The 26629-nt window shown below is 46.8% G+C and overlaps 1 protein-coding gene across 3 annotated transcripts in view; it reads right to left on the reverse strand.

The window, feature by feature from the left end:
• Nucleotides 1–26629, reverse strand: part of LOC138566364 (contactin-4-like) — a 1270454-nt gene that overhangs the window by 66335 nt on the left and 1177490 nt on the right. For all 3 annotated transcript variants that reach the window (XM_069643524.1, XM_069643525.1, XM_069643523.1), the window contains exons 16-18: nt 23708–23857; nt 23047–23117; nt 12787–13021 (exon numbers count right to left, since the gene is read on the reverse strand). In XM_069643524.1, the coding sequence (XP_069499625.1) occupies nt 12787–13021; nt 23047–23117; nt 23708–23857 (456 nt within the window). The remainder of the gene's footprint in view (nt 1–12786; nt 13022–23046; nt 23118–23707; nt 23858–26629) is intronic.

Genomic DNA, 26629 nt, shown 5'->3' on the forward strand with positions numbered 1-26629 from the left:
TTGCACTGGAACACATTTTTAACTTGTGCTAATAGGATGCACAATTGTACTTCCACAAGAAGGGATTTGTATGTAATCTGGCCCCAATGTTTTTATTTTCACCTCTAATGCATAATGTAGACATTGCTGGTCTGTGGGAATCCACTTATTTTTGAAATTCTGCCCTTTTGGTGCCCATCACTCTGATGCATTCTGCATTGCCACTTTTTACATTTTGTATTTTCTAGAAACTCCTTTCCAGAGAGAGGTAAATTCTGCTGAGGATATATAGCCCTGAGCCTTTTTTCATAAGTCCAGAATGTGCCAATACTCTGATAAGCTTTCATAAATGGTTCTGTTCCGATTGGATTCATGACTCTTTCAGGAGGATCACTGAGAAAGAAATGGGGAGACAAAGGGCACGTGAACAACCTCATGATCTGTGATAAAGGTTGGCCAAGCTTGGTCCTTTCCTATTCTCTCTTTAAACTTCCCTCATTGCCCATGTTATCTCCTCGTTTGGCATCTCCCACCATTTCTATGCCGACGACAACCAACTCTTTCTCTCTTTCTCCTCCTTCTCAACTGACCTTCACCTTAAACTCTCTTCCTGCCTGACTGCCATTAGGAACTGGATGTCCTCCCGCTTTCTCTTTCTTAACACTGATAAAACTGAAGTCCTTTTCTTCCCCTCCAACTCTCTTCCCCTTCCCTCTCCTCCCCCTTTCATTCATTTTCCTCCCTCCAATCTCCCCATATCTTCCCAAGCTCGTAACTTAGGCTGTCTCTTTGACTCCTCTCTTTCCTTCTCCCAGCACATTTCACTCACCTCTCACCCTTGTCGATAACACCTCTACAATATTTGCAAAATCCGTCCCTCTCTCACTTTCCACGCTACCAAACTCCTAATCTCCTCTCTCATCTTTTCTCGCCTCTTCTATTGCTCCTCTCTTCTCTTTGGACTACCAGCATCTCATCTTGCCCCCCTTAAATCCATCTACCACTCTGCTGTTCGCACCCTTTGTCTCCTCACCTCCTGTGACTCCATCTCTACCTCGCTCTCTTACCTTGGCTGGCTACCATTTCGCTCACAGCTAAAAGTTTACTTTCTCTGCCTTGTCTTTAAATCCCTGCATGGTCTTGCTCCTCCTTATCTCTCCTCCCTTCTCTCCTTCTACTCCCCCTCCGGATCCCTTCGCTCTGCTGACCACTTCCTTCTCACCATACCTCCATCCCCCTGTGCTTTCTCCCGTTTCCGCTCCTTCCAACTCCTTGCACCCCTACACTGGAACTCACTCCCTCTCACTATCCGCTCCTCTACGTCCTTCCCCTCTTTCTGCACTTCCCTTAAATCCCTCCTTCTCCATTCTCCTCCCTGAAACCTCCCCCTCTACCCTCTCTGCTTCCCCCCTCTTTCTTCTACTTGATTTTCCTCTCCCCTCTCCTACCCTCCTCTCTCTCTCTCTTCAATTTCCCCCTTCTAACTCTCCACCACGCCCTCCCCCACCTGCCTAATCCCACTCCCTATTCCCTCTCCCCTTCAGTCAATTGCTCTTGTCACTGTTTTATCGAAGGATTCATGATATAATTTAGCTTCCTCTGTTACATTGTTGATGTTATTATGTGTAATGTTGTTCTAATGTACAGCGCCTTGGTGTAAAGCCTTCTATAAATCAATAAATCAAATCAAATCAAATAAGAAAATTTAGGACACTAGCAAAAAGTACCTGTTCTCTGAACGGGTTCTGTGGACAGACATGACAACACTCTCATCAATTGTTGATAATCAATGATCCTGTAGGTTGCTATTCTGATTCGCTTATCACTTCATGTGCTTTGCACCCTGAAGTAAACTGCACTGAGAATGGGCGCATACGGTTGGCAGTCATACCCCAGAGCAGACGTTGGGGAAGGCGGGAGTTGGTGTGCTGCTGCACACTTGGACTTTCTGTGCTCTCTTCCCACCCGTCGCCTCACCCTGGCGTGGTGCAGTTTGTTGCGGTGCATTGAGATGCATATATCTCAGGAAACGTGCATCTTAGGGCCTTGAAACCCAGTTTTGAGGTCCCATAGGGACTCTGAGTTTTTTCCTCATGCTGAGCCCGGTCCTCCTACGGCCACATTGATGTTTTGAGATTTCAGGCAACCGTCTCATGTGTGAAGGTTCTGAAATCCGGAGCAAGGGCTGGGGTGTCCAATTGCCAAGTAGCCAGTAATATTCGGATGGGCATAACAGATGACTATGCAAAATTTGGTGCAGATTGGTGAAACAGTGTGGAATTGTATTAGGAACAACGCTTCGCCAAGCCCAACCCCACACATTTTGACTTTTGCTGAAATCCGGAGAAAGGGGTGGGGTGTCCAAATGTCATGTAGCCAGTCATGTCCGGAGGGTCCTAACAGGTAACTATGTAAAATATGGTGCAGATTGGTGAAAAGGTGTGGAACAATGCTTTGCCAAGCTACACATCCACAAACATTTTGAGTTTTATAAATATAGATAATAATTTTGAGTTCCCGCTCCTTTCCTGTTGTACCTTTTCCAGAACCCAGACCCCCCTGCTCTCTGAATCTACGTTTCAGAGAGGCATCTAGGAACATACCTTTTCTCAATCGTTCAGAGGATGTTGGGGGGGTAATTTCACATGTATTTCATGTTAGCTCACTGCTATGTCTATGACACAAAACACACACCAAGAAACAGTTTTCTAAGCACTGGTCCTCATTCTAAGTATGGCAGTCCAGAAGTAAGGTTGCTGGTAGCAATGTACTGGGACCATTTCTAGACCGCCGTACTACGAGAATGCCGGTATGGGACCGGATCCCCTGGCAGGCCTGAACTGCCGGGATTTCAGGCCCCTATCGGCATGTCTCTCACTGAAGCACCGGCACCGTTAGCAACGGTGCCGGTGCGTCATTGTCCCCATTCTGATGGAGATTTACTGTAATCAGTGTTACAGGGTTGGCGGCAAGATGTTAGCAGCACCAGCGGGTTACTGGCAACCCTGTAATGAGGCTGACTGTCTGGGAACAGGCTTTTCACTGTGTGAGCTCTGGCCTGAGAACCTCTCCACATTCCTTGCCAAAAGAAACTCAACATACTCAAAAACACATTCTCAAACAGCTTGCACCTTGAACTGCTGTCACGTCCCCCAATACAAGTTCTGCAACCCGAGTCTAAAAGTATGGACATGTAGTTTGCTTCTGAACACTGCCGGCAATTGGTTTCCATTACGTTTTTTACATGATGTGCTAGTGCTGTATAGCGCCAACATGTCACCCTCCGGCCCCTACAGAGGCTTTTTGGCACACACAGCAGACGGTAGCACACAAAGAATAGCAGAATTCAGAAACTCACAACAGTCGCACCGGACAGCTTGTGTCTTCATGTCTCTCCACTGTGTACGAATGAATGAATGAATGTAGCAGAGATTCGAACATGCGACCTGCAGATCACACACAGATCTTAACAGTGCCTGACACACCGGGGTATGCATTGTGGCCTAGCTGCATGACTTTTCCAGGAGAGGTGTTATTGCCTCAAAAATCCTTGGTTAAGATAACTTAACAAACACACACATCCTGAACTTTTCATTCAGAACCACTGATTAAACGATTATGATATGATGACTGATTTTTAACACTGCAGGGATGGCACCAGATACGGGTCAGATCTGCCTATTCTACTCCTGAACATCAGGAAAATATCCCAGCAAAGAAAAGTAGGGAGTAGCAGGTATGACTGTGTCCGACCATTTATGCCACCTGCACTGCTCCGTTGATGTCTTTAGGCCATTCACATGAGCAGCACCTGCACATAGTGTTGCCTGATAGGAAAACAGACTATTTGATACAAATGTTGCTTTTTAATCTACAGCAATCCCTTTCTACAATTAGAACACCCTAACGGGTGTTTCACAATCTTGATTGGTCAATCTGCGGGCTATACGTACTGGTATAGCCCGAAGATTGGTTACAGGCCGCAAATCGGGTTGTAATTACTTACGTTTTTCCGAAGGGAGATGCCGGCACGGGTGTATGTGAACACTTTCACATACATCAAAGCGAGCAGCGTTGAAGCTGCTTGCTTTTGTGTATATGAAAATGTTCATATACACCCGTGGTGCATATGAACACATTCGTACACACCAAAGTAACCAGCTTCAAAGTTACAGAATACAACATTGAATCTGCTGGCTCTGCTGTATGTGAAAGTGTTCATACACACAACACGGGTGTGTATGAACACTTTCACATGCACCAATACAAGCAGCTTCAATGTTGTACTTCAATGTTGTATTGTGCAACGTTGAAGCTGCTTACTTTGGTGCATATGAAAGTGTTCATATACACCCGTATTCTCAGCAGCATTTTTGTAAAATAACGAATATGTTGCTATTTTATAAAAATGCTACAGAGATTTCAGGATTGCGACCATTATTACTAAAACAGGCGCAATCCTGAAGGTCACTGTCGTGCACTACGAGGACGCACAATCCCACCTGAAAATACTGGTGGAGCCTGTGCGTCCTGATTTGGCGAAGTGAATCCTGCTCTTTAGCACATTCCCTGCGCCAAGTTCAGAATCGGGCCCTGAGGGTGTTCTAATAGCTTTATAGACCTGCAACTCGGGCCGTACCGGGCGTTATAGTCCCTCAGACCTCGTTAAAGGCCCTTGATTCGCTCGGCCCATTACCTTGGTCTTCAGGGCACAATTGTTTCTATTGTTGGATATTTTTTATTTAAAATGTATGTTTTACTTGCCTCAAAATACACTCATCAGGAATGAGAAATACATTTTGAGTGACTTTTACCACCAATTTTCCAAGATGGTGAGGAACATTCTCACACCTTAAATTCTTATCTAGAGCCCTGGTTGCATGGATATGATTGCACATTTGGTGCTGGTTTACTGAAACTTTGAACTGGTGTAAGTTATGTTATGTTATGTTACTTTGCATTTATATAGCGCCTTATGTACCATTGGTATGGTCTGAAGGCGCTGGTAGGTTGAACGCCCTTGGGAAACGAAGTTCAAGTCAGTAGAGAGAGTAGAGAGAGTCAAAGGTGCGTGTGAGCACCGGATATGTGTGCAGCTGGTGTGGCATTCGTGAAATAGCTGCTTCTTAGCGGTAGGTGTGGTGGTTGAGAGGTCAATAGTATGTGTTCGTTCTGGCAGGATTTATCCAGACCGATTGTGGCTGCGTTGGGCCTGAGGAGAACGCCTGGCTGGGGTGTGTGCAACCAACAGTGTTTAGTTAGAGTGATGGGGGGTTTGAGGCAGATGTTGGTATGAGAACAGTTATCCCGAATGGTGTCATAGTATCGCTGTGTTCTATTTGAGTGGTGGTGTAAAGAAGAGAGTAAGCTTGGAGATGTGGATATGGTGGTTTACTGTAGGTGCTTGAGATTGCATCCACTCCAATAGTTCTATGAACTTCATCCGTTCCATGTACTCCGACTGTTCCGTGCATTATGACCATTTCAAACACTCAGACCGTTCCTTTCAAAGCTCTTTCAGATGTTCCATGCCTTCCAAACCATTCCATGTACATCACGCCATTCTGTGCACTCCAACCCGTTCCATGCACTCCCATCCGTTCCATGCACTCCCATCCGTTCCATGCACTCCCATCCGTTCTATGCACTCCCATCCGTTCTATGTCCTTCAACCATTTTATGCACTCCACCATTTTATGCACTACTCCTTTCATTCGTTCTACCCACGTTATCCTTTCTTCATTCATCATCCATACACATACATCATCTTCACACTGCTCATTTCATTCGTTCTACCCATATTATCCTTACTCCAAGCATCATCCATCCACATGCGTCATCTTCACAAGTTCCATTCACTTAACTAATTGCAACCATTTCACTCGTTCCATGCACTTCATTAGTTCCACCCACTTCGCCGGTTCCAAGCACATCACCCGTTCATTCACGTACTTCATCCGTTCTACCATTTCACCTATTCCACCCACTTCACCCATTCTACATCAGTTCATCCGTTCCATCCTCATACTTCACCCGTTCCATCGACATACTTCACCCGTTCCATCCACATACTTCATCTGTTCCAACCACATACTTCACCTGTTCCATCCACATACTCACCCGATATAGGGCATCCACTTCACCCGCTCACCCGATATAGGGCAGACTTTCTAGACTTTGGCACATTGACGTTATTGGGGACACTGTCAAATCCCGTTATGCCAGAGTGTTGTTGTTATATACACTTCTAGAATCAACTTTGTACATAGAGGATATTAGGCACACTTCTAAAATCAGCCAAGGCACGCTAAAAGGCACACTTCTAAGGACAACCAGGGCATGCTATCAGGCACACTTCTAAATTCAACTAAGGCACGCTATTAGGCACACTTCTAACTTCCACTTTGCACAAAGAGGATAATAGGCACACTTCTATATTCAGCTTTGCAGAAAGAGGATAATAGGCAAACAAAACATCTTTGCAATGGGGATGATGTTATTCAACCAAATTTAAATTTGCACAGTGAGGATATTCAACTAAGGCGCACTAATGGGTACACTTCTAAGGTATACCAAGGGCACGCTATCAGGCACACTTCTAAATTCAACCAGGCCACGCTATTAGGCACCCTTCTAAAATTCAGCTTTGCACAGAGAGGATATTAGGCAACCCAATTCAACTCTGTACAGAGAAGATATCAGGCACACTTCTAAATTCAACCAGGGCGCGTTATTTGGCACACTTCTAAAATCAGGCAAGGCACATTAATAGGCACACTACTAAATTCAACTTTGCACAGGGAGGATATTAGGCACGCTTCTAAATTTAGCCAAGGCACGCTCATAGGCACACTTCTAAATTCAACATTGCACAGAGAGGGTATTAGGCACACTTCTAGATTCAACTTTGCACAGAGAGGATAATAGGCACACTTCTAGATTCAACTTTGCACAGAGAGGATATTAGGCACACTTCAAAATTCAACTTTGCACAGAGAGGATATTAGGCACACTTCAAAATTCAATGAGGGTACGCTATAAGGCACACTTCTAAAGTCAACCAGGGCACGTTAATAGGCACACTTCTAAAGTCAACCAGGGCATGTAAATATGCACACTTCTAAATTCAACTTTGTACAGAGAGGCTATTAGGTGCACTTCTAAAGTCAACCGGGCACGCTATTAGACACATTTCTAAAGTCAACCAGGGCATGTTAATATGCACACTTCTAAATTCAACTTTGCACAGAGAGGATATTAGGCACACTTCTAAATTCAACCAAGGCACTCTAATAGGCACATTTCTAGATTTAACTTTGCACAGAGATGATAATAGGCACACTTCTAGATTAAACTTTGCACAGAGAGGATATTAGGCACACTTCAAAATTCAACGAGGGTGCGCTATTAGGCACATTTCTAAAGTCAACCAGGGCATGTTAATATGCACACTTCTAAATTCAACTTTGCACAGCGAGGATATTAGGCACACTTCTAAATTCAACCAAGGCACACTAATAGGCACATTTCTAGATTTAACTTTGCACAGAGAGGATGTTAGGCAACCCAATTCACTAGATATCAGGCACACTTCTAAATTCAACCAGGCCGCGTTATTTGGCACACTTCTAAAATCAGGCAAGGCACGTTATTAGGCACACTACTAAATTCAACTTTGAACTGGGAGGATATTAGGCACACTTCTAGATTCAGCCAAGGCGCGCTAATAGGCACACTTCTAGATTCAACTTTGCACAGAGAGGATATTAGGTGCACTTCAAAATTCAACCAAGGCACGCTCATGGGCACACTTCTAAATTCAACTTTGCCCAGAGAGGATATTAGGCACACTTCAAATTCAACAAGGGTACGCAATTAGGCACACTTCTAAAGTCAACCAGGGCACGTTAATAGGCGCATTTGTAGAGTCGACCAGGGCATGTTAATAAGCACATTTCTATCCAGATGCGGTGCAAGCTAAAGTTCAGTTCCCTACATGTGTGGCACTAGCTAAATTGGCAAGTAAGTTAATATGCAACAAAGGCAACATTTACAGTCCATTTATAGCGGTCACAAGTCTTCCTAAGTATATATTGTTTAGGTCTATGGCAGTCTACGTTATGGAGGTAAGATAGAGTGACAGGGGCTTTCTGGAGTAGAGTGATTGGTCTACGCCCCACCCATGCCACACTCACGGTTTTGTTGGTGTCTGTTGGCTTCCTTGGCTTCCCCTGCTGACACCTGCAGACACATCTTGGAGCCGCCAATGTCGGAGCTGCCCTTGGCCTTGGGGCCCTTAGCCGCAGGGGCTGTCAGGCAGAGGGCTGCCTTGGTCGGTTCATTTAAAACCAGACAGTCAGCCAATTACAGGGTGGAGGGAGGTCCGGGAGGCGGGCGGAGGGAGGGGAAGGGGTAAGTAAAGGAGACGGGGAACGGAGCAACACGAGGGGACATGCAAATGGGTTACAGAGGGGTCTGGGGGACCACGGATGGCACCAGGAAGGGGTGGAAAATTACACCCAACAAGCGGCTGCACTCACCGTCTCCAGAGGATGGAAAGAGCTGGAGCGGGCACGCGAGTCAGTACACTCGCAGCCCCACGCTGGATGCAATAATGGGAGGGGGTGGGCGGGAACGGGAGGCGGGGGGCAGGGGAACCAGGAAATGGGTGCAGGCAGAGAGTGGGACACAAAGGGGTTACAGAGGGTTCTGGGGGACCACGGATGGCACCAGGAAGGGGTGGAAAATTACACCCAACAAGCGGCTGCACCCACCATCTCCAGAGGATGGAAAGAGCCGGAGCGGCCACGCGAGTCAGTACACTCGCAGCCCCACGCTGGATGCACCAATGGGAGGGGGTGGGCAGGAACGGGAGGCGGGAGGGCAGGGGAACCAGGAAATGGGTGCGGGGAGGGAGTGGGACACAAAGGGGTTCCAGAAGGGTCTGGGGGACCACGGATGGCACCAGGAAGGGGTGGACAATTACACCCAACAAGCGGCTGCACTTACCGTCTCCAGAGGATGGAAAGAGCCGGAGCGGGCACGCGAGTCAGTAGACTTGCAGCCCCATGCTGGATGCACCAATGGGAGGGGGTGGGCGGGAACGGGAGGCGGGAGGGCAGGGGTACCAAGAAATGGGTGAAGGGAGGGAGTGGGACACAAAGGGTTTACAGAGGGGTCTGGGGGACCACGGATGGCACCAGGAAGGGGTGGAAAATTACACCCAATAAGCGGCTGCATTCACCGTCTCAAGAGGATGGAAAGAGCTGGAGTGGGCATGCGAGTCAGTAGACTTGCAGCTCCAAGCTGGATGCGCCAATGTGAGGGGGTGGGCGGGAGGGCATGGGAACCAACGAAATGGGTGCGGGGAGGGAGTGGGACACAAAGGGGTTACAGAGGGGTCTGGGGGACCATGGATGGCACCAGTAAGGGGTGGAAAATTAGACCCAACAAGCGGCTGCACTCACCGTCTCCAGAGGATGGAAAGAGCCGGAGCAGGCACGCGAGTCAGTACACTCGCAGCCCCACGCTGGATGCACTAATGGGAGGGGGTGGGTGGGAACGGGAGGCGGGGGGGCAGGGGAACCAGGAAATGGGTGCAGGGAGGCAGTGGAACACAAAGGGGTTACAGAGGGGTCTGGGGGACCACGGATGGCACCAAGAAGGGGTGGAAAATTAGACCCGACAAGCGGCTGCACTCACCATCTCCAGAGGATGGAAAGAGCCGGAGCAGGCACGCGAGTCAGTACACTCGCAGCCCCACGCTGGATGCACCAATGGGAGGGGGTGGACGGTAACGGGAGGCGGGAGGGCAGGGGAAGCAGGAAATGGGTGCGGGGAGGGAGTGGGACACAAAGGGGTTACAGAGGGGTCTGGGTGACCACGGATGGCACCAGGAAGGGGTGGAAAATTACACCCAACAAGCGGCTGCACTCACAGTCTCCAGAGGATGGAAAGAGCCGGAGCGGGCACGCGAGTCAGTAGACTTGCAGCCCCACGCTGGATGCACCAATGGGAGGGGGTGGGCGGGAACGGGAGGCGGGAGGGCAGGGGTTCCAGGAAATGGGTGCGGGGAGGGAGTGGGACACAAAGGGTTTACAGAGGGGCCTGGGGGACCACGGATGGCACCAGGAAGGGGTGGAAAATTACACCCAACAAGCGGCTGCACTCACCGTCTCCAGAGGATGGAAAGAGCTGGAGTGGGCACGCAAGTCAGTAGACTCGCAGCCCCACGCTGGATGCACCAATGGGAGGGGGTGGGTGGGAACGGGAGGCAGGAGGCGGGGGAACCAGGAAATAGGTGCGGGGAGGGAGTGGGACACAAAGGGGTTACAGAGGGGTCTGGGGGACCACGGATGGCACCAGGAAGGGGTGGAAAATTACACCCAACAAGCGGTTGCACTCACCGTCTCCAGAGGATGGAAAGAGCCGGAGCGGGCACGTGAGTCAGTATACTCGCAGCCCCACGCTGGATGCGCCAATGTGAGGGGGTGGGCGGGAGGGCATGGGAACCAGGAAATGGGTGCGGGGAGGGAGTGGGACACAAAGGGGTTACAGAGGGGTCTGGGGGACCATGGATGGCACCAGGAAGGGGTGGAAAATTAGACCCAACAAGCGGCTGCACTCACCGTCTCCAGAGGATGGGAAGAGCCGGAGCGGGCACGCGAGTCAGTACACTAGCAGCCCCACGCTGGATGCACCAATGGGAGGGGGTGGGCGGGAACGGGAGGCGGGAGGGCAGGGGAACCAGGAAATGGGTGCGGGGAGGGAGTGGGACACAAAGGGGTTACAGAGGGGTCTGGGGGACCACAGATGGCACCAGGAAGGGGTGGAAAATTACACCCAAGAAGCGGCTGCACTCACCGTCTCCAGAGGCACTTTGTATGGTATTAGTACGTGGGCAAAGTTTGTCCCAGTGCAAAACCTCATTCTTTCAATGCATTTTTGCACCCAGCAAACATTTCCCTAGTGACAATACGGTTTGGTATTAGAACCAGGGCAAACGGGTGCCCGAGTGCCAATACCGTGCAATATTGCACTTGCACAGATACACAGTTTCTGGATTCTGGCCCTGATGTAAACTGTTTGATTGAATCTGGAAATACTAGGGATGTATTCAATTCCTTTATACAGAGACCCAAATATAATAATACCTAATAAAAGCAGTGAGAATCACAATGAGCAGCTGCCAAGTCCAGGCAAAGACATGGCATTCTCATAAAATTAGAGAGCCCACCCTGGGGAGTAACTACATCAAGGCGCACTCAATGGGGCCATCATCAGAAGACCCATAGGAACTCGCATTTAATAAGGAAATGATTGAAGAGCAGCAGCTTTCGTTTGCTCAGAATTGAGTGCAGGAATTGGAGCTTTTAGGCGGCCAGAGTGGATATATGTATTTGCTTCTGGTGTCAGGTCTCTGCCATAATATGAAAGAACCATACTGCCACTTGTAGGGACACTCTGGTGCCGGCAGTAAAAGGTGGCAGCCTCACACTGCCCTCCTGTGGAACTGGCCCTTTTGCCATGGTTCTTGCCAGTGCTACTTTTGTGAGTCTTAGGAATACGGTTCTCCTCTAGTGCAGGGGGAGTCCTAGACTGGCTCGCAAAAGCCAAATACACAGCATGTTTCAAAATATTCACACAAAATACATTTCAACAAAGTGCATCTAAATGAGATATATTTACTTAGTCAGTGGTTAGCCTGAAAACCTGGCGTGGGTACTCTGAATGACCTAATCTGGAGCTACCTGGTTTAGCGCACATTGACGGCCTAGAGGAAGCTGTCATGTATGATAGCTGCATGCCACTAACACATACCAATCACCAATGGGAAAAGGATTACCATGCAGCATCTTCGGCACCTGGGTTGCATTCAGACTAACGATATTCAATGTATATTTCTCTCGCTAATGATCTAACCAATCAACCAACCACTAATGGCACACAATGTCATAAAAGTACACGTCTGCTTAGTCGAGCAGGGTTGTCCAGCTACAGGCCTCCAGAGCCGGGAATCTGATGGGTTTTCGGGATACCGCTCATTAATATTCATGAGTGAAAATGTGAATACTTTTAGAATCGTGGTATGCAAATGTACCTCATGAATATTAATGAGGGGCATCCTAAAAATCCGACATGGATTCGGCCCTCGAGGGCTGGAGTTGGACAAAAATGTCTGTACCATTTTCTTTCATCAGTAAGTGATTGTAATGGTGAAGCGTATTCCAATATTTTAGAACATAAACATGTAAGCTGCATATATTGGCAGGAGCTGCATGGAATGGTCTAGAGACTCCTGCAGCTCTCGCTTGAAAAGCTTTGAGCAAAACAGCTTCATCAGAGGACCGTAAAGATGCACCCGAGACCAGTTTGATGCCAGGGAGCCTGTGCCGCTTTGTAAAGCATGTTTATTTTTACATTCGGAGGGGGGCTGCAGCTCACTTGCCAAGAATAGAAAGTGGAAAACATTTGTGCCAACAATGCATGGCAGGCGGGACTGGTGGCAGCATTGCCTGCCAGGTAGGACTTGTGCCAGCACTTCTAGAAGGCAGTCTTAATGCCAACAGGAAAAAGCAGGCAATATTGGTGCCACCAAGCCCTGGCATGAGAAATGTTTTTTTATATTTTTAGGATCAGAACGGTGCCCATTGATGCTTCTCTGCTGGTTGCATCACAGCCAATTGCCTAGAAGTGCTTTATTCTAGCACCTGCCCTGGTGTGGGCAAAACAGTGAATTTGCGAGTCCTTAGTCAGGGGCATTTAAGAATCCCAACCGAAAATAAGGCTATGGATCCTCCAGCTCACCTTCCTCTGCTGAATAAACCACAGTCACGGGACTAAAGGATCCCTCGCCGCGGTTGTTGTACACCCCTACTTTGACCTCGTAGGGCGAGAAGGGGGGCAGGCTCTCGTTCCGGAAGACATATCTCGAGGCATCTGATGAAGCTACCACAGTCTGCATCCAGCTAACGGTGCCGAAGGGACGGAACGCCACCACATAGCCGAACCCGCCACCATTCTGCAGCTCCTCCGGCACAGGCTACAAAGGCAGAAAAGGAAAATGGCTTAGCACACAAAAAAAGGTAGCAAAACAATGGCTTGCACAGTCGGGGAACAACCGGATCTTTGGATTTAAACATCTGAACGGATGATGATCTATCGCACGCACGCACGCACACACGCACACGCACACACACACGCGCGCGCCTTAGTTCACACAACCTGCTAACCCGGACCTAAAAAGGTCTCCATTCTGCTAGTAAAACACAGGATATGTGTTGGAGCTTGTTATGGCCTACTTTACTCTTTGCTAGTCTTCTCTGTGTGGATTCTGGGGATGGTGGCATGGGGGCTAATCTAGCTCTGGATAAGGCTTAGTTGCCCTTTCCTGTTGGTGTGTGTTTTGTGCCGTCTATTTCCGTTGAAGTGTGTTTTCTGTTCGATATATCTTTGGGCGTTCAATACAATCATGATACCTTTTGATGTGGTGATATTATCTACATGACATTTTATTTAAAGGAAAGAAGTTCCTTGCTGAATTCAGATTCTTAATTGCGGAATATTGCTCCTTCGTCGACTTAGCTACTTCCAGGAAATTTAGTAATTAGGCAGATTTTAACAATGAAACACATATTTTCATTGTTCCAATTTCCATGCCACATTATTCATAGTCATAAATACTGGATCCAAGTTATCAGACAAAGGCAACCTAGCAGCTGCATGTTTAACCTGATCGCCACAAAAACAAGAATATATTTCAAATCACCTCTGATGGAGGTTGTTTAATTGGTATACACATACTTAAAAAGACCATGTGTGAACCAAGCAGTTCAAAAGTCTAACTAAAATAAAACAAGATATCAACTTTTTTTGGGGTACTTCAGAATACAAATCAAAATGGACATCACATGCGTCACATAAACATGATTGTGACAGCTTTCAATTTTTGAAGAAAAAGATATTCATCTGATTGTTTGTACCAGAAGGTACTAACATCACATTTGTCTGAATACAAACAATCAGATGAATATCTTTTTCTTCGAAATGGAAAGCTGTCACAATCATGTTTATGTGATTCCAAGGTATTGTTTCATTTTGACATTCAGGGGGTATTGTGGCGCAGGAGGGTTGAACTGTTTATTTGGCCTTTGTTCCAAGAGCATCAGACCAAAAAGTGAAATCCCATGAAGGGAGTTTTTGTTCATAGTTTTGTTTTGTGCCACAGAGAAGGTGGCTTGTGTAATCATTTAGTGCAAATATTCATTGAACCTATTATTTAATAAATATATATTCTTTCTGTACCCCGGTCTGGTTCTTGGCTTATTAGTGACACAGGAGGAGGGAACTACATGGCTCTATATGAGTCATAGACAGGGTTAGATTGAATAAGACAAATTATATGTTGTGTGGGGCTTTGAGCGGGGGGCAATTAACTCCCCTGTTAAGGGTAGTCTCTAAATATATTGTTACACCAAGAATGAATTGGACAGGGGAGAAAAGAATCCAGTGACGATAAAAAATGTTTTAAAAAAACTTGAAAAGCATGGTTAGAAAAGGAGCAGTGAAAGAGAGAAGAAGCAGAGAGCGAGAGAGATAGAGGGATAGAGATAGAGAGAGAGAGAGAGAGAGAGAGAGAGACAGAGAGACAGACAGAGAGAGAGAGACAGAGAGAGAGAGAGACACAAAGAAAATAGCTCCCTGGGGCATGCTGCCTCGACAGTGATACGCTGGGTGGCACATGTGGAGCCCTGACAGAATCATCCATGAGGCCGAGCTGCTTGCCAGGAGCAGCTTGGCCATCCACATACCTTGTCTAGAATTGGCCCGCCCGGTGTCTGAACCGGATGTGCTAAGCTGTGTGAATGGCTCAGGCAGTGTGAGTAGGGCTTCCCATTCTGAAGAAGAACTGCCCAGTCCGGGCTGCATGAGGGTGATGGCCCAAAACAGGCTGCCCAGCTATGCCCCCTTTCGGCCTGCCTCGTGCCTGGTGAGGCAGACACTCCAGAAAGTCGTCCCGGGCTGCATGAGCTTGACGCCAGCTCAGGAGGCGAAGAGCAGAGTGGTGAAGGGAAGTCCCAAGCGGGTTTGCCGGCCAGCCTGCGTGAAGAGCATGGTGCAGAAAAATTCCGAGCTGCTACGTGGGGCAACACTGGGGAAGGACAGACTTAGAATGCCTCTGAGTTTCCTAGGTGAAGTCCAGCGGCCCGCCACCCTGCATCTCATGACGCATTGTAAAGTGGACCGGCCAAGACGAGCCACAGGCATGCAGCTGCGAGCATTGGCAGCATCCCCGTTTACATGAGTACGCCACCTAAGGATAAGATTGCCTCTAGGAGCACGGCAGTGATTGTGGTGGCATCCCCACAGCACAGGGGATGCTGTAAGAAGTGAAAATGGTGGCATGGGTCGCGGTGGTGATGTGGGCAGCCCCACACCAACAGGGCCACCCTGAAGATAATTGGGTGTGGTGGTGAGGGTGGGTTGACCCCCAGCCTATAGGATGCCCAAAGTGAAGATCCATAAAGGCAGTGGGGAGCATTAATAACTGCTGGCAGACCACCAGTCATGCAGGGGGCCATCCAGAAGTCATGTAAAAACTGTGGTTGTAGGTGGCCCAACGTGGAGGAGGGGGACAACCTGAAGAAAGAACAAGAGGGGCCAGACCGCGGTTTCATCAGGAGCCAAGGCCCCATTCAGCCAGCCACACAGTCGCAGAAGGTGCACTTGCAGAGCCACCAAAGATAGACCTTAAAGTCATGTGACGAGGGTGACTGACTGCAGCAGTCACCCCATTGTGACATACTGTTTTATAGGTTGTATATATGTTGTATGTCAATGGATAGATGTATGTATGTATATGTAAATATTTAATTATTAGATGTTAAGTAGTATAGTGTAAATATTCCTGTATATTTATATAGTCAAATGTAAAGTAGGAGGAGTGTAGAGTATGGGAAAAGTGTTAGGCGAACGTTAATTAGATGTAAGGTAGTACATGGGCAAAAAGGGCTAGAGGGGAGTTTCCCTAGCGTGGGGTAGTAGGAGGATGTGACGGCCTGCCTGAGGTCACCTAGCAAGATGGGACCACCCACAGTGGCACCTGAAGTTAGGGAAGGGGCCTGTTGCATCAGACTCATCCTATCTGTCCCAGAGAAGGCTCCAAGGAAGGTTGCCTTGGCGTAGCAGGTCCCGATCTAGTAGGTACTCACGCCATGAGAAAGTTAGGATGGGGAATAGGAATGTTTTAAAAGAATACATGTTTTAATAAAAAAAGGGGATTCCCTGTTGGGATCCCTATAAAATCCACTCTGGTGCCTGTGTCCGTGTAGTTGTCTAAGAAGTCAGGGTGTAGCCCATATCTTGTTAACTGCAACTTCACTTGGCAGGTGCATTGCCCCTCCCTACCCTGCAGGCCTGGGGAATAGGAGTGGTTGTGTCCAGGGGGACTGTCCCTGGCCTTGACCAGGAATGGGTGCTCACTGGCTCTGATTAGGCCTGGAAAACAGGGGCTGCATGCAACTCCATAAATGGAGGTTCCATGCTTTGCGCCCCTTGGTTCCTTTGCTACCTCTCAGAGAACCTAGGTCCAGGAAAGCCAGCATCAGATTTTCCACCTGAGGTTCCACTCATCAATGTTGCGCTCTCGATTCCGTGCATGCGTTCAGCATCTCTTAAAGTGATCATCGCTGCTCCTGCAACTCCTGTGTTGTGGAGTTTTGCCTTCAGACTTTCATGCACAGGCACACCATGCTTATGAAGAGGTGTGTTAGTCATTGGTACATTTTAAATATAGCCCTACAAATAATGCTTTAGCACTAGCCAGGCTCATCAGATTTGCCGCTCTTTACTTATTACCTGTTGTTTCTCTCTTACTCTTCCCAGAGACCGAAGCAAAAGCAATACAGGAGCGAAATCGACAATTTTGAAATGGCGTGAATTGATTGCTTGAAGCACAGACTGCATAGCCACACTAATTCACAATGTCTATATCATAGCAGATGATTCCAAGACTTCATCGAGAAGTGTTTTCTTCACGGAAAGCCGCCAATGTCTTATTTATAAGCAATACATTATCTATTGTGCAAGACTTGCCTTCAATGTTTAATTGAAAAGCAATATACAGAGTCAACAGGACATGTACAATCACTTAATTAATAGGAGTTGCTTGCTTTGTAGAAAGCATTTGTCTAATGTTCATTTACACAAACGCAACATTTGTTAATATACTGCTTCATTAATAAATCTTTTATAATGCACTCAGTACCGGAGACCAGTCTCTAAGCGCAGTACCGGGATTCAAACCTGTTTTGTTCTGCTTTGTCTTCCTTCCAAGACATCATTGCCCCTTAGCTATCCTCTCGGCCTACTACTAGATGTGGCTTGTTTCATTGAAGCACAAGGATCAATTCTTGGAAAGAAATCTCCTTTAAACAGAGGTTCTGCTGCCAATTACACCCATCACCCACACTGATAAGGAATGCACACCCTCCTCATCAGTGAGTGAACACCTCTGTTATTCCATTTTCAGGGTATCAATTACTACCACCACCGTCCCCTTAATAAGGACTGTGCACCCACCTCATCACTTATGGATCACCTCTGTAATTTCAATTGTCAAGGACTGGTGTCTGTCATGGATGTGAGGCACACAGCTACTGTTCTATTCAGAAGCAATGGAATACCTTGTGATGTGGCAAATGCTCCTAATGGCGCCTCTGTAAGTGATTGGATCCCCCCCTGTGAAAGAATCCAAGCCCCTGTGGCCCACCCAAAAACAATGACTTCTTCTTCTTGTTAGGATGACTACAGAAATCTTCATGAAGCAATGGAGTGGATATGTTTTTAATGCACCATTCCCCCTAGGCAACCTGATGTTCATCTTTGAAACCATCATCTAATGTCCAGTCAACATGCAATAGACGGGAGGGAGAAGACCATCTGTTTTCTGAGATCCCAATGAGTCTAGATCATGTCTGGGCACATGGTGACGACTGAGTGGGTCTCAACAGCCAAAGAAGGTGACTTGGAATTCCTTAAGCCACATGTTTGGAGCCACACCTGAAAATATGGAAATGGGGACCTGTGAGAAGGGGTAGCTAAGCTCCGTTTTCCCCCACTTCTGTAACTGGAGGTCATGTGGACGCAAGCTGGAGAGCCTAAGAAAAACAAGTACAAATTAACAAGGTATTAAGATGCCCGATATACAGACCACGTGGGGGCACAAGCCCTGAAACTGGCTGCCACCTGCCCTTAACTGACTGACTTACGAAGGCCTAGCTTGGATAACAACTTTCTGTTAAAGCCACACGTTTATTTATTTATTTATAATGCGCCGAATAGCCTGCAGGCATCAGGGTACACAGTTACACGTGTTAAACAAAGAAATAGAATGGAAATTTAAGAGCTTATGGGGCCCCTCTTATGGGGCCCGCAGAATCATGTCCGAGCAATTACTTGAAGGGAAAGGTTTTTAATGCTCTATGGAAAATCATTGTATTCTCTTCATCTCTTAGCTTTAGGTCGAGTGTATTTCACAACCTAGCAGCTCTTCCTAGACCATTTGACCATTTTAACGTTTATATCCAGGACAGTTGATCTGCACTAGGTTGGAGGAGCGTAGCGATCTGGTAGGTGTATAGTGGGAGACTTAAGACTTTAAGTAGGGAGGACAGTCCCAAAGAAGTAGTGATGTACAAGGGTGACTACTTTAAAGTTGATGCGGTCCCGCACTGGTAGCCAGTGGAGATCTCTCCTGTGATTGGAGATGTGTTCTCTTCTTGAAATTCTCTAAATGATGCGTATGGCATCATTCTGTATGATTTGGCATTTCTGCAAGAAGGAGTTGTTTGAACCAGTCAGCAGGGCATTATAATAATTTAACCTCGATAGTATAGTTGCTTGAGCAATAGTGGCTCAGTTCTTTTCATTGAGAAAGGGCCGGATGTTTTTTAGCAAACAGAGGTAGTAGTTGCCATTCCTGCCCAGCTGGTTGATGTAGGTATCGGCACACAGGGAGGATTCCAAAAGGATGCCCAAAGTGTTTACCTTACTCTTCACTGAGATTGTACAAATCTTGATTTTTAAGCCTATATAGTCCAGATTCAGTTTGGACCGTGCCTGCAAGGACCTGAAGATTAGCAGCTCGGTTTTGCTTCCGTTGAGGCACATCCATTTACTGGTCATTCATGACTCAATTATATTATAGGTACAGAGAAGATTGGAATAGTCTAGTGCGTGGTCTCCACTGATTTCCAGGACTAACTGTGTGCCATCCGCGTGGTTGGTAAGCAATATGCCTGAAGCCTCGAGGAGCAAGCAGAGAGGTCTTAAGTATAGGTTGAACAACACAGGAGACATGCAAGCTCCCTGTGGCATGCCACACTGAATGAGGGCTGAAGATGAAAAAGCTTCCCCCGACTTAATTCAGGAAACACAGTGGGATAGGAAGGACTGGGCATTCCATGGCCTCCTTTGTGCAGTTTCCCAGATGTTCGAGTGTGTGGAGGAAGTGATTGTGGTTGGGCAGGTCAAATGCCGCCTACAGATAGAGTAGGAACAGAATACCAGCTCTTCCCCTATCCATGACACTCAACGTGTGTGTTTGGAGTTCGGCGAGAGCCACCTTCATGCTGTGTGCTGGTCTGAAACCCAATTGCCTGTTGTGAAGGATACCATTCACTTCCACAAAAGCTTGCAGCTGATATGTAGCAATTTGTCAAGCATTTTTAAGAGTAGTTTCAGTCTGTGATGGGTCTAAGATTATTTGGGTCTCTGTGGTCCATTCCGGGTTTCCTATGCAGGCAGGTAACCGTAACCACCTTTATTGAGTAAAGGACATGATTGTCCTGAAAAGATGCAATAACCATGCGTGTAAGAAAAGATGCAAATAGCTCTTTGTGCTCCTCCAGAATCAGTTTGGGTGGGAGAATGTTTTTTGGACATGCCGTGGGTCGCATAGTGGAAAGCATACTCCCCATGTCAGTGATAAAAATCGGGCCAGTGTGAATTTAAGGCGTTCTTGGGTCATGGCTGTTGAATCCAGTGGGTGTCTAATCGGAGTAGTGAAGCCCAGGGCATTTTTTATTGATCTCTTGCCTTTGTTATTTCAGCTTCGAAGACAGCCTGTACTTTTGAGCAGTCATGAGCTGTGGGTGAGAGTCATGGAATGTGCTTCAGGTTTCTCCAATGATTTTAGAATCTCCCTGAACTGATTGCAACACACGTGAGGAATACATTTGTTATAGCAGTAAACATACAATCCAATGTCTTTTTGTATGCTATGCTATGCTGTGCTCTGTTGTGTCACTGGGCCTTGCTTTGCATACTTTGCCATTTGAATGGCCTTCTGGTGCTTTGGGTCCTGCGTAAATACAGTTTTTGTGGGAGTAGTGGGAGCAGAGCAGAGTTTGTTGTTTGATTCGATGTGCGGAGCCGAGGGTAATTTACCAGTGCCAGTATGTTGGCATGTTTGTAAGTGTGCGGTGTACTCAACTTTATGCTGGGAGTTGGTGTTCAGCAGGTCCAAGCCTGGTGCCTGTATGCAAGTAAGTGTGGGCAGCATTGTGTGATGGTAGAAGGTAGTGGTTGATGTCGAGGATGTAATTGGTGTGGCGAAATTACCACATTGACTTTGCCGTATTGACCTGCGTATTGTATAACCAGAGCCACAAAAGCAGCTGTGTACAGTGAAAGCATATCCCCTGGCATAGACGTATTCCTTTTAGAAAAACAAACCAGAAACAATGACGTATCTCATAATTTTCCTCTGCTACAAAAACAAAACTGGGACTGGATCCAGGAAGTGGAATTATGGACCTGTGAGAGGATAAACCATACAGAAGACCCTGTCATGTCGCCTAGGCCAGGAAGAGTGCTGGAAAACACGTAATTGGACCAGACAGCCCAACCTATGTTAGCAAATCAAAGAGAAGGGGGAAAAGATCTGTCATAATTCCTTTTTATCAACAGACGAGAAAGCTCAGGCTGATCTACCAAAACATGCTTGTAGATGTGGAAACAGGAAGATAATGTGAAAGAGCCGGGTAACCCACGGAAGCGCTTGCCACACCTCCAAAGGGTGCAGTCTAGCAAAATACACACCCCTCGTCCATTGGATATTCAGAGTGGCAGCAGGAAGCCCAGTCCTCACCCCTACAGATAATGGAAACACACAGAGTCCCACTTGACTCCCGCACTACCAGGACCGTTGAGGAGATAACTCATGTCCCTCACACAGTTGTCAAAATAAAGGAGAATCACCCACAGCCACTGCCTCCATTAAAAGAAAGGGAAAGGATACCAGCACTGCAACAAAGGAGACATATCACCTCACAGGGGTAATGCTCAATACATAACCTGAGCTGTTTGGCACTGAAGGTCATCAAATCAAAATTCCAAGAAGGGACATTCTCTAGCCTGTTACAGGGAACCAATCAACAACTCCTTCCCAGCTGCTAACAAACACAGACTAACGTAGAATCCAAGACGGTGGCTGCCCCGTTTAAATACTTCTCCTAAGAACACAGGACTGCAAAAAATCTCTGCCAAGGAGCATGCTAAGAGCGGGCATGCTAACCCTCTGATAAATCAATGGGAAGCCATGCAGCACAAGCCGGGCAAGCTCCCATAGCAAGTGTAGAAGGGAGTTTTGGGGCAGAGAGACATGGAGTTGTTGTGTTAGAGAGGAAGAAGATTGCTGGAGCAGGAAGGAAGGAAGGAAGGTCGCTGGGCTGGCTGTGAGACCTGGAGTGGAAGAGCAGATTGTAAGACACAGAGAAGAGCAAAACTGCTGGGATGGCTAAAAGAATGGGAGTTGAAGGACACATTGTAAGACCCAGAGTGGAGAGGAAGATTGCTGTGCAGATAGTAACTTCTGGAGATGAATAGTGAATTTTAACTTCTGGAGAAGAAAGACTGATTTTAAGACCTGAATTGGGGAGACTGATTGTAAAACCTGCAGACCGATGGATACTAAAACCCAGAAACCATAAATACAGACAAGGAAGGAGATCAAAGAGAATGGAGACCCGGCCACAGCCTAGACAAGAAACAGGCACAGGAAGCAAAGGCAGTAGCTTTTGACCAGGAAAAGGTGGAGAAGATGAATACTAATGCTCTGACCAATGGGGAAGGAAGATTAGGAGAGAGCAGAGGCCCTGACAAGAGAAACACAGGGCAGAGGCGAGGAGCATACAGAAGAAGGAATTGCTCCAGAGACGGCCAAAAACGAATGGGTAGTGATCTTAGTCTAGGCGACAGAGAAGGGGCACCAGCAGAAAGCATAATACAAGAAGGTGGAGGCCTCAACCAAAGAGGTGAAGCAAGGAAAAGGTCTGCGGGGACTAACCCAGGAAAGAAATTCATACAGTTTCCATATAAAGTGACGGGGGAGCACTAAAGCGAACCCCGGCCATCCTGATATCTAATATAAGGCATATAAATGAATATCATTGTTGGATCATCTGTTGAAACACAGACGAGGAAGAGCATGCTTTCTGTGGTGCATGCTGCATGGAGGTAATAATTAAGGTGAAGCATGATTGCACGCAGTTGCACGTGTGTGGATTAGGTTGGGAAGTGAAGGGTTAGTCACAGAATATGGATCAATGCCATGGATATGGATGTATGGGTTGCTACCATCATACAAAGCAGCTGTTTTGGGCCAATCACCCCAGTCGTCACATCTACATGGCATAACAATGCACGTTCAGATCTCAGTACAACCTGGCATAGCGGCTTAAATCAAGGCATGACATGATTCAAAATGTGATGACCTTTGAGTGGGGATCAACATTGAATCATTGGTTCATGCGACTGGGACTGAATTGCTCAGTCAAGAGCTGCAGAAACTCAGAGGTTTGTAACATTGACCATTAAGGTCCTATCTGCAATATGATGCCATCTTGTGGCACTGGAAGGCAGTTGGCTGTTTACATTCACAACTTAATTTGTTCCACATTAGTTTTCTCCAGCATCCATGTTTTTCATAATGGTATGGTTGCCATTCAACAAAATGAGGTGTGATGTTATCATTTCAACAATAATAGCTCTTAGACTGACACTTACCTCCCAAGTAATGACAAGCTCGGACTTGGTGCCCCCACCACCACTCACATTCCCTGGAGTCACCTCAGGCACTGGTAAAAGAGAAGAGAGAGTACAAATGTTGTAGCACAACAACAGAAGCACTGAGAGCACCATCGCCTAGTTACAGTACTAAGGAAATCTCTTGGTACGCCCCACGTCAAACAGGAGCAGTGGCCTCATTGGTCATTAGCATCTTTGTGAGTGACACATTTATTCACAAACCAGAGTCTGAAATACAGAGAGGCAGCCCCCTCAGGGGAGTAGAACCTAAGGGACCCCAACGGCTGAGACTTGAACCATTACCCCATTCAAATATGTAGTGGCCGTGACATTAGAGCATAGATTAATGGACCATCCCCCCTCGTCCAGTTGCAGTGAGCACAACAGCACCCTTAATAATGAATGCCAGAAATATTTAGGAGTGTGATATCGTGGAGCCCGGCACGGATCGAGTCAATTCAGTTAAAAAGACGGTCAACTATCAGGATTCCCGACCTGAGCATGCAGGACCTTAATATTGTATCATCCTGTAGTATGGGCTAGTCCCTCACAACAAATCATAGACCACATTTAAACAACCTGAAGCTGGGAATTAGATGTCCACTGAACAATTAGACATTATCCTTCCAAGACCACTTACAGGCTTCTTCGGTCCTTCTTTTATCGCAAGGTTTACTGGGTTCTCCGATTCCAATCAAATTGGTGGCAATCACACGGAATTCATACTCAACCCAAGGGTTTAAGCCCACCACTGTAGCGGTGAAAGAACGTCCGTCGATGATCTCAGGAACTAAAACGACAAGAGAAATATAGCAGAATAATAGGTGGTCTTGCATAGTTGCCTTCAGCCATTTTTGTTGGCTTCACTGCATGCGACTCTGTAAGAGGAATGGGTTGTTAGTGGTTGTTAGCAGATGAGGAAACGGTGGTGTTGATGGGTGGAAGTCAGAAGTGTTCTGTTCCTGTGTGGTTGGCATGCTTCCCCAGGAGTAGCAGAGAGGTTTGGGAGTATGTTATCCTTAGCGGAGAGCCCAAGGAGTGAAAACCGTATGGAGGCTTAGGACAATGTTGCCCATTAATATGGGGCGTGTGATAGAGCTGAGGAGTGGAGCTGTAGTCGTAGCTCAATAGTGTCTTTGTGGTACTGGCTAGACGTGTGATGGCAATCAGTCTGGGTAATTCAAATGTGATGTAAGGTGGGAAGATGAGAGTTTGAAGTGTGGTAGGTTAGTTTAGGGGTAGACAGATGTAAGTTTAAGTCTCTTTTAGGGTCAAGCTACTATGCGCCTAATGGTGAATCGAATAAGGTGGCTTTTTAAATGCTCCCTGTGCTGATTGTTGGGTTGTCATTAGGTTGTGTGTACTCTGACCTGTGTCAGTTTACTTTTTCTGTGTTAGTTGGTGGGCTGCTTGTGGGGTCCAGGTGGTTTTTGTGATTTTGAAGGTGCCTTCACTGGTTGCAGAATGAGGCATGTAGGTCTATATTTCTGGGTTCAGGTGGAAATTCCCAATGGAGTTAGTTGAGGAGCCAAGACTGTAACTGCTTCCTGAAGCTTAGGCTGTCCCTATCAGTTCAAGAGTGCGGTTGTTAAGAGGGAGAAGAGATGCCTCCATGCTGCTTACAGTTAAAGCTTGGCACCAATACTAGTGCGTTGTTGCAGGATTGCAGTGTTCTCGATGGTATGTAGTATGCGAATTCCCTTCAGATGGATTCCATGCCCCTGGCATAGTAGGATCGGTTACAGAGAAAAGGGTTTCAAGTGAATCCTCCTTTAATTAGAAGCCAGTGGATTCTGAGGAGTTATGTTTGAATCTTCAGTTTAAATTGCAATTTGGCTGCCACTGTTTGAACTCTTTGTAGTGTCTTCAGTCGATATTCTGGCAGTCCAAGGTGAAGGGTGCTGGAATAGTTACGTTTTGATAGCACCAGAGGGATAACTGTCATGGTCCTGTGTGTGAGTCTGTTAAGGGTCCGACAGGCGTCCTCATGTGTCAGGGAGGCATTGAGTCCTGTTATTTTCATTGTTGGACCATTGGTGACTTTGTAAGATATGTGCATGTTATTTGCATAGTTACAGTATGTGAGACCTGTGTTGCTGATGAGTTCCAGGAGAGAGTGGGAGATCTGAACAGGGCCATGAATGTTGGTTCTGTTTAGAAGGAGGAAATCCGGGGTAGGCTGTTTCTCCATTTTCTGATTTACTCTAGTCTCTTGAGTAGGAACTCGTGACTGATGCTTTTGAATGCTACCGAGATGTCCAGTAGGCTGGGTGCACTAGTTGCGTCATTGCTGTTAAATGCTGATAAAATGTATGTTGGAGATTGGCTGGTAGTTGGCTGTGTCACTTCGGTCTACACATTTTTTTAAGCGGTTTTCAATGAAGGAATTTTTAAAGGCAAACATGATGGATCCTTGGTCTAATGATGCGTTGAGAAGACCTAGGCAAGCATGTCCAAACCTGGCTGTTTGGTTATTGTTTTGATTCAGGGAGGGTACAGTTCTTCACCGGAATCTTCTCAGTTGTTAATTGCTTGAGGAAAGCAATTCTTGCATGGAGACAAGGTGGGAAGATGTTAATGATGGCATAGAATAACCAGAGGACAATGTAATTGTTAGTTGCTCTGCTTCGCACCTCTGTGTTTATGGCATATATGTATGATGGCTGCTCTATAGAGAGAAACATTTGGGTTATCTGCCGGATTTAGCTCAGTAGGAAGGAGATATTGGAGTGCTCCTTGTTTGTAAGTGCTTGGTAGAAATGGGCCACGCCATTTTCTCTGAGTGAGCCTAAGATTGTTTCTCACTTTGCGAGTAGTGCTGCATTGTAGAACGTCTGTGTTCTTATCTGCCCCTGCTCTGTATGTATGAGGTACCGTGTCTCCTTGTATGAATAGCCTCTCAGCAAAATTAGTCTCTTTCAGTCCTTGTGTGTCTATTCCATGTAAATATGTGGCCCTCATGGTTCCTTGTATGTAATTGAACTCTGATTCTTAGACCATCTATCTCCGTGTTGTCCTTGTGAATTAAATGCCCTATTTCTTCTGGTAGGTCTCTCTCCTCTGTTAGTTTGAGCTCAGCAATCCCCTGTGTGTGAGCGCTCCCACCATGCACCTTGTTAAATCTACTCCTACTAACTTGATGACAGACCTAGGTCAGATGCAAAGTCACTGATGTAAAGATATGACCAGGAAACACTGTTTAGTCCACAAACGGCATTACCCTATGGTCTGAAAATGTAAGCATACGAATACAAGGTTATCCTGTGCACACCCCTGTACAGACAGGTGGATGCCACAAGCACAAACAAAACGAGTATTTTGCCAAACATACATACATTCACTCAAATGGAACACCCACAACATTAACAGACACATCGGAACATCAAAAAAATGGCATGGAACCAAACACTCAAGCAGGGAGACATGTGCACAAAAACAGTCATACATACACGCCAATACACCTGCACAAACACACACAAACATACTGTTGAACAACAGGACATACATTGTGTTCTTAGCCCCACCTTCAGGCCTGATGTTGGCTATCAAGTTGCTGAAGACC

The sequence above is a fragment of the Ambystoma mexicanum genome, chromosome 2p (assembly GCF_040938575.1).
Source record: "Ambystoma mexicanum isolate Mex_15411 chromosome 2p, UKY_AmexF1_1, whole genome shotgun sequence".
In the NCBI taxonomy this organism is placed as follows: domain Eukaryota; kingdom Metazoa; phylum Chordata; class Amphibia; order Caudata; family Ambystomatidae; genus Ambystoma; species Ambystoma mexicanum.